The sequence below is a fragment of the Pelophylax lessonae genome (genome assembly GCF_965119305.1).
Source record: "Pelophylax lessonae genome assembly, chromosome: 8".
In the NCBI taxonomy this organism is placed as follows: domain Eukaryota; kingdom Metazoa; phylum Chordata; class Amphibia; order Anura; family Ranidae; genus Pelophylax; species Pelophylax lessonae.
This window is the reverse complement of record NC_138775.1, coordinates 88,755,959-88,768,585: the sequence shown is the minus strand read 5'-3', so window position 1 is coordinate 88,768,585 and position 12,627 is coordinate 88,755,959. Positions and strand designations below refer to the sequence as shown.

Sequence of the window (12,627 nt, the reverse complement as noted above, 5' to 3'; positions counted from 1 at the left end):
TTTGGGCCCTGCACTCCATGCACCATGCTATTCATTATACTCCGGGCCATTGCACCCTTTACATTTTGGAAATTTGGAACTTGGGAAAGAGTAGTACTTTTGAATTTTAAAGATAAGCAACATGCCAAAAATGGCCATAGCTAAATAACACTGAATATTGTGTGCAGCTTAAGGAATTGTCTTAGTTTACATACTGTATACACTATATACAGTCTGTGGTCCTTGTAACCACAAAGTATTCCATAATTAAATGGTATGAGTGAAAATTTAACATAGGTCTAAAGGATAAACAATTTATAAATTTAGAGTAATAACACTTTGTTTGAGACAACCTTAAAGTAGAACTATAGGCAAAACATTTTATTTTAATTTGAAACGAGAAAGGGAGGGTTATAACCCCTGTCAGATTTTTTTTCACCATCTGTGTCCCATTGTGGAGATTTCCCTTCACTTTCTGTCCCATAATAAAACAGGAAGTGAGAGGGAATCCAATACAAATTAGAGTCCCCATTGGAAGATTGCCCCTCTATTACTTTTCTGGGGATAACCCAAAATTTGGGATTAACTTTCTCTTTCAATGATAATGGTAAACAGGACATATAGAGAGGGTGAATCTCCCTAACAGGGGCACAGACAGCAAAAAAACTGATAGGGGTTCTAATCCACCTTAACTATATTCAAAACTGAAAAAAAAAAAATTTTGCCTTTAGTTATATTTTAAAGAAGAACTTCATTAGTTGAAAATTACACAGCAACTAAAATCTGTTGTTACATTCCCTGGACTGTTCCACAGAATTCGGGACTGTTGGGAGGTATGACTGTGCTATTAATAAAATACTCTGAACCCCCGTTATTCTTTACTTGTTCCAAACTGCTGTATGCTCTGTAATAGGTTACATTCGACTTATTCCTTCACTGTATCTGCTGTGCCGTATGTTATATACTCTGGACTGATGCACTCTGTACATTGTGCTGCAAATTACATACATTCTGTTTTGTATTTTGCATTTTGCAGATTGTTGCCTCTGTATACACAGGGGAAGGGGAATTTACTAAAACCGAAGCACACAGAATCTGGTGCAGTTGTACATAGTAACCAATCAGCTTATAACTTCTGCTTTTTCAGTTAAGCTTTGAAATGAACACTTTGAAGCTGATTGTTTTAAAGCTGCACTAGATTCTGTGTACTTCACTTTTAGCAAATCATCCCAACTGTCTATTATGTTACATTGTCTGCGCTTTTTAATTCTGTATGTTGTACTATAGATTGCAGATTGCAGAGCACTGCAATTGGTTTGCTATACTATGCAAGATGTACACCAAACTGCTCCATTATAAACACTGCGCTATACAAGCCCAGTTCCAAAAATGGTGGATGCAATGGTTTGCAAAACTCATAAACCCATATTTTATTCGTAATAGAAAACATATCAAACGTTTAAAGTAAGAGAATGTGCCATTTTAGGGAGAAAATAAGGTCATTTTGAAATTTATGGCAGCAACAGGTTTTAGAAATGTTCGGACATGGCCATTTTTACCACGGTGTAGCATCAGTCTTCTTCAGTCTTTAACAACACTCTCTAAACACCTGGAAACTGAGGGGACCAGTTGCTCAGTTGCTGGGGTTTTGGGAGAGGAATGTTGTCCCATTCTTGTCTGATATAGGATTCTAACTTCTCAATAGTCCTGGGTCTTCTTTGTCATATTTTTAGTTTCAAGATGCTGCAAATATTTTCATTTGGTGAAAGGTATGGACTGCAGGCAGGACAGTTAAGCACTTGGACTCCTCCACTACGAAGTCACACTGTTGCCGTAGATGTAGTTTGAGGTTTATCATTGTTCTGCTGAAATATGCAAGGCCTTCTCTGAAAAAGACATTGCCTGGATGGGAGCATGGATGGATATATTTCAGCATTGATGGTGCCCTCCCAGATGTGCAAGCTTCCCATTCCATATGCACTAATGCACCTCCATACCATCAGAGATGCAGGCTTTTGAACTGAGCACTGATAGCAAGTCGGAAGGTCCCTCTCCTCTTTAGTCTGAAAGGTGTGGTGCCCATGTTTGCCAAAAAGAATGCAAAAATTTCAGAACAGTTTTTCACCTTGCAACAGACGAGAGAAGAGAAGACAGCAGTGTTTCTGTGTCATATTCAGATATGGATTCTTTTTTGCATGAGAAAGCCATTTATGGGTGGCACAGGGAACTGTTTTCACAGACGGTGATTTTTGGAAGTACTCCTGAGCCCATACATTGATGTCCATTACAGAATTTTGCCTGTTTTTATAATTGCAGTGCCACCTGAGGGTCTGAAGATTACAGACATCCAAAATTGTGTTTCAGACTTGTCCCTTGTTCCTGAATCCTGTATCTTTTGATGATATTTTGTACTGTAGATTATGGTATATTTAAAGTTTTTGCAATTTTACATTGAGAAACATTTTTCTTAAACTGTACTTTTCACAGATTGGCGAACCTCTGCCCATCTTCAATTCTAAGACACTGACTCTTCAGCACTTCCTTGTTAGTACCACTTTTTTCTAGCTTTTTGTTGCCCTGTCTTACCTTTTTTGACATGTTGCTGCAAACAATTTCAAAATGACCTTATTTTTTCTTAAAATGGTACATTTTCTCAGTTTAAAGATTTGTTATGTTTTCTATTTTTTTATTGTGAATAAAATATGAGTTTATGAGATTTGCAAATCATTGCATTCTGCTTTTATGTTGATTTTACACAGCATCTCAATCTTTTTTGGAATTGGGGTTGCACATGTATAGTCATGCCAATAGATTTTAGTTTAGAAATTAGGCATTTGGATTCTTTCCACAATTGAGGAAATCTTTGCTAGATTTAAAGGATAAAGAATGAAATAGAAGATATTGAAATACAAAAAGGTAGGTGGGAACAGCCAACATTCCCAAGTGGACAGAAAGCAGCAAAGGCATTTTAGTGTTGGCATTTCCAAGACATATGACTTAGCTCACTAGGCTCCTCCTATAATTAAACATTTGAGTGGACTGACCGCTTAAATGCAAGCACTTTTTGGCATGTTTTTTTTTTAAGCTGCAACATGACATACTAGGCAATACATTTAACAATGAGTTCAGATTTTAGTTTCGCTGGAAAGGAAAAGACTAGGACATCTTTACTAGATAAATAATATTACAGTACTTAATTATGTTATTTAAGTTGCAGTTCTTTGGCTCATTGTGGCTCTGGCCTGCAGAGGTTACAATCTAAGGCAGTCATCATACTTGCCTAAGTAACTTTCTTCTTTTGAAGTTATCGGATGGGCTGTCATTCAAAACCTTAGCTGTAGTAATAACAAGTCTGAAGTGTTATTAAAATCTGTGATAAATCTTTTTTGACCAGCTCCTTTCAATATTTTTTCATAAAATTACCTACAAACAGTTCTTTTATAATAAGGTTTTCTCAGAGTCAAGTGAAACTGAAGTTCTTTCTTTTAAATGAAAGTTAACATATATTCCAGAAAACAGGTTCCACAGAATCAAATAGACAAGGCATTTTTTAATTGATATTGAAAAGTGATTTTCATTTCTTATTTGAATGAAATTTTTTTCATCAGGCTTTTTTTTTCGTGCTATAAATAGCTTATGCCCAGCATATTTTCTTTTTCAGATGCCCCTAGCTCCTCTGGTAGAGCATTTTGTGATGATGGTCCAACTTCCTGTGGCAGAGATTCTTCAACTCCAGCTCTCTGCCCATTTTCATCAGCTCTGTCAACTCTTGGACTTCTTCTGTCTTGGGAAATGCCACTAACTCTGCTAAGGTCTGCTTGTGCTGTCTCATTGGGTCCATTCATTCCTCCATCAGCCACCCTTACAGATGTCCTACAGAGAACACGTCTCAAGCCTCGCTGAAATGGACGAGCCAGAAGGGCATAAATAATAGGATTCAGGCAGCTGTTAGCATAGGAGAGAGCTACCACAAAGGAATAAAGTCCATACAACCTTGGTCCTGCAGGTAGAGGCCACAACAGATTGATAATGTTCAAGGCATAAAACGGCAGCCAACACAGGATGAAGGCAGTCACTGCAAGGGCCACCATCTTAGTTACCTTACGCTCAGGACCCTGTCGTCGAGTTGGAGCCACCCTAACCCGATTTCCAGATATTCTTAGCTCAGCCACAATAAGTATGTGGCATATGCAGATTACAAGCAATGGGCAGAAGAACCCAAGTGCAGCAGTGTACAAGATAAAGCCAGTCCTCCAGGCCTGCTGTGGTTCAGGCCAAGCGATATGACACATTCCGGACTCCTTTGGAACTCCAGCAAAGAAAACTACTGGTAGTACAACCAAGAAAGAAGCAATCCAAACAGTTATATTGACACATTTAGCCACTTTAGGTCTTCTCCATTTTACTGACTTGATGGGACGAACCACAGCAAGATATCGGTCTATACTTAGTACAGTTAGGCAGAAAATGCTTGTGAATTGATTGACGGCATCCAGAGCCATTACGATCGTGCATACTGGTGATCCAAATGGCCAATAGGACATGGCACTCTGGGCAGCAAGAAAGGGCAACCCCAACATGAAAAGGTCATCAGCCAGGGCCAAGTTCAGAATATAGAGAGCAGTGACAGAGTTCTGTCCAGCAGGACTTCGCCATGCCAAGTATATAACCAAGGTGTTACCCCATAATCCTACCGCACATACAACTAAGTATACCAGTGGAATGAGAAGCCCTGGGGCAGCCACGTTTGGAGTAGATGAAACATTGGCATATAGAGTTGTGTTAATGTCTGCATAGGAGCTTGGTAGAAGGCTAGTTGGAGATGTTGGTGTCATTTTTGAGCACACGTCAGAACATGGTTGTTTTTGGTGGTTATTATTCTTTCATGAATATTGTCCCTCCTTATTTCTGTAAACCTTTTATTTTAATAATTATTGCCATATTCTATTTCTCTCTTTTGAAAAAAAATAAGCGTAAGATTGTGCATCTTACGCAATGAAATATTACCAGTTTTTAGTAGATGCCTGAATTTATTTTGTAATCACAACTGTTTCTTCCAAAGCCCTTTGGTTGGCCTTTGTCATCTGCCTTTTTTTTACTTTTTTAATATGTTGACTTTTTGTTGTTACAAATCTAACTGTAGTGAGGAACAATGTGGTTTTCTAGCATATTTGTTGACTTAACAGCATGCTAAAACATGTATGAGTAAGTTTTTTTTCTTCTCAGCAATATACTGAAATAGGGGTCTGTGGCTGTGCAGGTTGTCCATTTTCTGTTATGTCTTCTTGGCAGAGCGTGAATGATTCTCTTCAAATAGGCTGCATCCTCAGTAGGCCAAGAATCTAGCTGTCGATAATCTGACAAGACAATGAAAGCAAATCATATTATTGCAAACCTATCACATAATATTAAAACCACTACAATTAACGTTTACCAAAACTGTAGACACTGTTCCCCAATCAAAGTGAATGTTTACAGAATAAAGCAAAAACCTGTGTACTTCAATATCCAGTCATGTGCGTGTTTATATTTATTTATAATTTTGTTTCCCTTGCAGATGACTGGGTATCTAAAATGGACACAGCTTCACCTTACTTAGCTAAATGAACATTTATGTTCCAGAGTAACCAGTCTCTACTCCTTTAGTAAACCAGTAGACCAGACATTAATTAAAGAATTGATATTTTATAAATAATATTTCTATATACCATGGTATCTAGTGGTAGTCGGTTAAAGGAGCGCCCAATCTCAACAATAAGAATCCCACTTGGATCAAAGATCATCATTTTATTAGTAGCAGAACATGTTAAAGCCAACGAGTTTGGGGAAACAGAGACTCCCCCTTCTTAAGGGCTATTAGAGACAAAATTAAAACACATACAAAAAAGTATACAATAACTTGAATACAAAACATGATATGCATATATTATGATATTGATAAAAGTCTATAAAAGTCCGATAATTGCATAAAAAATAAGAATTGAGATACTTGCATAACGAAAAAAAAATGTTTAGAAATTTGTGGTGTTTCAATATTTCTAAACATTTTTTTTTCTTTATGCAAGTATCTCAATTCTTATTTTTTATTCAATTGTCAGACATTTATAGATTTTTTATCAATATTATAATATATGCATATCATGTTTTATATACATGTTATTGTATACTTTTTTGTATGTGTTTTAATTTTGTCTCTAATAGCCCTGAAGAAGGGGGAGTCTCTGTTCCCCCCAAACGCGTTGGCTTTAACTTGTCCTGCTACTAATAAAATGACGATCTTTGATCCAAGTGGGATTCTTATTGTTGAGATTGGGTGCTCCTTTAACCAACTACCACTAGAAACTTTGGAAACCACCACTAGGCCATACCCTAAGGTAGCAGCCCAGACCATTCAACAAGGGTCCATTGCCATATTTTCATCTAGTCAGGCCAGATTGATTGGAAGTCAATCTCCCCACATGGCCCTCTCTTATCACCCACCCACAGACCCTCTATTGAGCAGGTCAGTCGAGTGCAGTCATCAACCTTTGAAAAATATATACCATGGTAAGAACTTCTACAAAACTGTGCATGAGTGTACATTGCCATTCTGGAGTTTCTGTTGAAAATTGGGACACTTCTTTGGGTCCTTGGATGCACAGTGAGAATACTTTATACCAGGCACTCATCACAGATCAGCAGGGGGCTCTGTACTAACCATGGGAAAAGCCAAGTTAAAATAATCCCATTGGATGTAAGTACAAAGATTGTTTCATAAACCAAGTGCAGTAAGGCACTCTGTACCAGGATATGAATGTACTGCTTTTTCATGAGTATTTGCTTATATTTTTATCTGCCAATACCATCAGTAGTGTTTAATTATATGTGATGTGTTCTCAGGCTTGGTGCAGTGGGGATAACAGGTCCAGCTAAAACTCACAATCCTGCTTTGATAAGCCTCCTTAAGAACTATAAAAAATAAGCCTGAATTGAACTGCTCAAAGCTATCAGTTAAATACACAATCTCAGCTAAATACACAAAGCATTTGTTTTCTTGATGTGTTTAGATCACAGGTTATGTTGCAGGGTATCAAGAGCAGGTTTTGGTATGTAGTGTGTAAATAAGAGCCTAACATATTGTTGGTATGAAATGAAAATTCCCGAAAGATATCTTGGATAATGGTCCAAGAGAAGGCAGTTGGCACCCTTATGGCCACCTCCAAAGCATTTGAGGTGGCATGGGAACTGTGGAGTGATATGTATAACTAGTCTTCAAGTTGTTACATTGGCAGTAGGTTTCCTCCTTTGTTAGTATGGTTAATCTAACAGTTAAGCTGTATTCTGATGTTACTGGTGTTTATTCCTGATACAATGTCCAATTCTGTGACCTTCTCTGGTTACCTCAATAAAAAAAAAAAACATTGAAAGAAATGAAAATCAGAACTTTTAGGCTATTTGAGCTGTTTTTCTTTTCAGGTAAACTGTGCCTGTATCAAAGTTTAACTTTTACAAACTTGTTCTTGAATGAAATAGTGGGTAATTCAGGTGGCCTTCTTTTCAAAGCATCACAAGATCCCTAAATTCCTAGGAGCTCTGTTATACACACCGACTTCAGCCACAGAGCCAAAAGTTTTTCATGCCCTCTATGCCTCTATGTGATCCACAAATGTGATGTCAAGAGTTATGTACAGTGAGTGGGAAGAGGCAGGCCAAACTTCAGACATCTGCTTTTCCACACAAGAGCCTCTTAGCTAGGATAAACTTGGTAAATTTAAATTTGAATTACTACATTTACAGAAAATCCTTGTTTTAATAAACATTTATGCTACTGTAGCACCCTCCTAGGTAGGTGCTAGTGAGAGAGTATAGTTTTTGGCTCTGTTTGCCTATCAGAGGAGCAGCAGGGTAATCTATATTGCTTTCGGCCTACCAGAGAGCAGGATCTGTGAGTTATGTCTGCTCAGTGTGTTCAGTGTGTGATTCATTGGGTCTAGATAGTGTTTTCACACTGGTCCAATAGGGAGGTATGTTAGACAGTGGGAGTAAACATGACCAATGAGTACACAGGCCTTGATACAGTCCCAGTGATTGGTAGAGACTGGCTGTCTCAGTGCATTATGGGATACTGTATAAAAGCAAGGAGCACATGTGCTGTGGGGTCTTTTGCTGGTGAGCAGAGTCCCGGAGGGAGGGTGGCGGCTGCCCCTCGTCTGTAGCAGTGGCACGTGGTCCCAGGCAGTCGGCCTGGGAACCAGAGGAAAGGAACTGAACCCAGAGGTCCAGGAGAACTGACTGGAGGGGTAGAGACACTGGAGATGCTCGAAAAACAGTCGTAAATACAGGGGATGGTGTCTAGGGGCCGGACCTGAGGGAGGCCCACCCCAGAGTAGATTAGTCAGGGGATGGGTGTCAGTCTGTGGAGTGAAAGAGGATACTAGGCAGGTTTTCTGAAGATAATCTACCCAACTAAGTCGTCTGTATAGAGACTTAACCTAAATTCCTCTAGTGGCAAGGTGAATCTGCAGCCGGGCTTCATCTTCAGACAGGAGTCCTCATCCATCGTGAATAGTTTAATTTGGAGTATTCCACTCTTCCCTTTTCCCATCCCTAATTTAAATAAAACATCAAAAACAACCACATACCCCTGGATTAATCAGTGACTGAGCCAAGAAGTAAAGTGTTAATCTATGAATGCCAGTGTTGCTAACGGTAACCCAGTGGGGCCCGAGAGTATATTATCCAGCAGTCCTCAAGAGGGCAGTGCTACACTACTATAATATAATGTTTTCAGTTAATATTAGGCTTTCTAATAGGAAGGCCTATACATGCCATTGCACTTGTTTGCTGCTCCTACATATTAGAATTCTAGATAGGTACCTCCTTAGCTAGCAGAGAGGGAGAGGTGCATCTCTCCTATGAGTTCTTCCTTGCATGCGTAAATTCTGATTTCTTTAGAACTATTTATTACAAAGTAGTTCACAAAGCTCCTAAAAGCCTATTATTGGCCTGTTATTTGCCTGTTATTTGTCCCCTGCAGAATGGAAGTGGTAAATATGCAATATTTATATATCTGACTAAAACATTTTTTAAAAGTCAAATATATATATGGAAACACTACACATTTCTTTTAAAATGTACATGTAGCAAATGCAGCCTTAGTAAACTTGCACCTGAATGCAAACACGTACACTTCCAGAAAAATGACCTTCAAATTAAGACTTTTTGCCAGTGTCCCAGGAGCGCTAAACTCTTCTGTTTCCCTATTGTTCCACTGCTGTAATTGGCAACTTCAATGTTGGGGGATGAGGCATGGGAGCTTCATATGCAAGTTAGACTAAGGGGCTATTTACTTAAACTAGAGAGTGCAAAATCTGGTGCAGCTTTTCATGGTAATCAACCAGCTTCTAAAAATTCAGCTTGTTCAAATAAGCTTTGACAAAATAAAAAATGGGAAGTTCATTGGTTTCTTTGCAGAGCTTCACCAGCTTTTGCACTCTCCAGTTTTAGTAAATCATCCTCTAAATCAGGGATCCTCAAACTACAGCCCTCCAGCTGTTGCGGAATTACACATCCCATGAGGCATTGTAAAACTCTGACATTCACAGACATGGCTAGGCATGATGGGAATTGTAGTTCCTGAACAACTGGAGGGCCATAGTTTGAAGACCCCTGCTCTAAATGTTTAGTGTAATTTCCATATGGGAAGACCAAATCCCCCAAAAATGCAATCCAGTAGGGAAAGGAATAAATCTGCAATAAAGATTGCTAAAATCCCTGCAATAGATATAGTTCTATAGTGGAATGCCCATTTTCTCACCATGCTCAGATATAGAATGTAGGTCCTTTTTTCCCACAACTACATGGGTTCCTGAATATGCCCAGAGAAAATAGGTTTCTCTGCCTCCCTCAGAAGCTCAGAGAGGCCACACCAGATGGGGTAAAGGCAGCTAGGCAAGTGATATGCAGCCAAATGAGAGACAGAACTGGCATGCCAGCAGCTGGACAGAAGCCTAAAAAACACAGTTCCTCTCCTCCACTTAAACTTCCCGCCTCTTCTTTGCTCTATCCGCGCCCTACTGGACAAATGGACAATGGACCTTCACTCGTGGTTTGGTCGATGCAACATAGTAAAGATGTTCATTCTTCCGAAACCTCTCTTCTTGTTCCAAACCCTACCAGTGTTTATCCCGGCGACCTTCTTCAGGCTAGTAGATGCCGCCTTTGCAAAATTCATCTGGGCGGGAAAGCGTCCTAGGATGAATAGACGTATCCTCACAATGCCCAAAGCTTATGGCGGTGTTACAGTCCCAAAACCAGGCGCTACTACCAGGCAGCCCATCTGAATAGGTGGGTGGACTGGTGCAGGCATGCTCAGTTGAAGCTGTGGACGGCTATGGAGCTGTCCCTCTTTCCGCTCCACCTTCCTGGAGCCCCATGGTGTTATCGAGCCATACCCGAGGCTGTCAAACAGCATCCGCTTATTGGTCCGACTCTCCACACTTGTGCGTTGGTTCTCTCTAGACAGGACACCTCAACTCCTCATTCACCCATGTTCCCAATCCTGGGCAATCCGGCCTTTCCCCCGGGTTGTGAGGGGGGCAGGTTCAGGGACCTCTTAGATGCGGGACAGTTCCAGGCCTCGCACTTCAGTATCTCTGGTGCATGGCCATCCCTCTCGCAGCTGACGACACCGGATGGTCCGTTCGCTCTCTCGGTGGCAAGCCTTGCAGCTGGTCCATTTTTTGCGAGAATTGGGCTCTCCTTCACTCTTTGAGAGGGCACAGACACCTCTTGAGGATCTCCTTTCGGGGAGCGGTCCCCTCCCTCATGCGCTCTCACAGGTGGAAGGACACGACTCCTCCTTCAGTCTCATTATGGCTGATTAAGGTGGAACTGATCAACGAATTTGAGGATCTGGTGTTATCTTCGCAGGGCAGGAGAGAACAATATTCTAAGATATGGGATTGCTAGAACATGTCTGTCTTCTCGGATGAGGGACAAGCTCTAAATGGCAGCTCCTCTGGGAGTATAGCCTGGGTGCCGATTCCCCACACGGGTTGCCTCCCTTCTTCTTGCATGGCTCTCTACCTTCTACCTTTTTCTGCTCACTTGCCCACTCTCACTCTTTTCCCCCCCTCCACTCCCTCCCTTATCTCCCATTATCTCCCACCTCCCCCCCCCCCACTCCCAGTTGTGACCCCTGACTGAATATTTGAAAACTTGAAAATAAATCATATCTAGTACTTCTCCTCTCCACACTCTGGATTACATCTCATTATTCTCCATGTTATATCTGTTGAATGCAATAGAACGGATGGTGACTGACCCATGATTTACTTGTTTTGGTTCGTGATATTATGATGCTGTTTCCATTTTGCTCTGATTTTGTGTAATGCTGCACTGCACTCCTTCTTTTTGCATTATTATCTTTAATGTGTACCTGTTTATGTTGGACCGTATCAAAGTCCCATTGAGTGTGAACTCTGTACCTTTTCTTTTTGACTTAATAAAACATTTGAAAAAAAAAATTAGGGTGTCTCTTCTGCAGACTTTGGATAGAAGTGACAGGTGCAGAAAATTTGGTCTTTGGGTGTCGAAGGTGCCTTCACACCGTAACTCTATAGAGGTACTCTTGATGAAAGCAAGAATTGCCTTGCTGTCAAAAATTTAAATGATATACACCTGTCAAATAGGTGGGGAAAAATGGTCTTTGGGTGTTGGAGATGCCTTCACACTGTAACCGTATAGCAGTACTGCTAATGAAAGCAAGAATTGGCCTTACTGTCAAAAAATAAAATGATATGCACCTGTCAAACAGGTGCAGAAAAATTGGTCTTTGGGTGTTAATTGTGCCCATGAAACCTACACCAAAAAAATTCTTACCCACAACACTAGGCAGCCTAGAAGTCTTGCAGAGATTTTACATCCCAAAAACACTTAATCAATGGCATCGGCATCAGGTGCTTCATAGCTGCTGGTAATCCAGGACTGATTCATTTTGATAAATGTCAGATGGTCCATGGAGTCTGTGGACAGACCCGTTCTATTATCAGCAAAAAAAACTTCCAGCAGCACTAAATGCTCATTTGGAAAGCACGCTGGTTGCAGGGCAGCGTAGCAGCTCAATTGCATACTGGGCAAGTTCTTGCCAGTGGTCTATAATCATGACCAAGTAACCCAGTGGATCACGTTCTATTATCAGTAATAAAACCTCCAGCAGCACTAAGTGCTCATTTGGAAATCACGCTGGTGGCAGGGCAGCCTAGCAGCTCAATTGCATACTGGGCAAGTTCTGGCCAGTGGTCTAAAATCATGACTAAGTAACCCAGTGGATCGTCAACTGGAAAGCTATCCGTCTCTTTTTTCGCCCCTAGATAATCATCCACCATATGATGCAGAGGCTGCCGATAGGATGTGGAAGCTGAGAGCCCTGGGCAGCTATGACTAAAAAAGCTGTGAAATGCATCACTTAGATGGCCCCTTCTCCACCGATGCTCTCTTTACCAAAATAAGCCCCAAAACTGCATTTTCCATGACTGTAACCTACCAGATTTGGGAAAAGCATTAGATAAACTCCTCTTTAAAGTGTCCTCAAGAGATTTCATCTTCTGCACCCTCTGTGGGGACGGTATAAGTTCTGAGACTTTCTCTTTGTAACAGTGGTCAAGG

General features: G+C 40.5%; 1 protein-coding gene across 1 annotated transcript; it reads right to left on the bottom strand.

Annotated features, from left to right (window-relative positions):
• Positions 1 to 2,834: 2,834 nt before the first annotated feature.
• On the bottom strand, positions 2,835 to 4,893 carry SSTR3 (somatostatin receptor 3). The gene has a single exon (XM_082264842.1). The coding sequence runs from the start codon at positions 4,812 to 4,814 to the stop codon at positions 3,603 to 3,605; it is 1,212 nt and encodes a 403-aa protein (XP_082120968.1). The 5' UTR covers positions 4,815 to 4,893; the 3' UTR covers positions 2,835 to 3,602.
• Between the last annotated feature and the right edge of the window lie 7,734 nt (positions 4,894 to 12,627).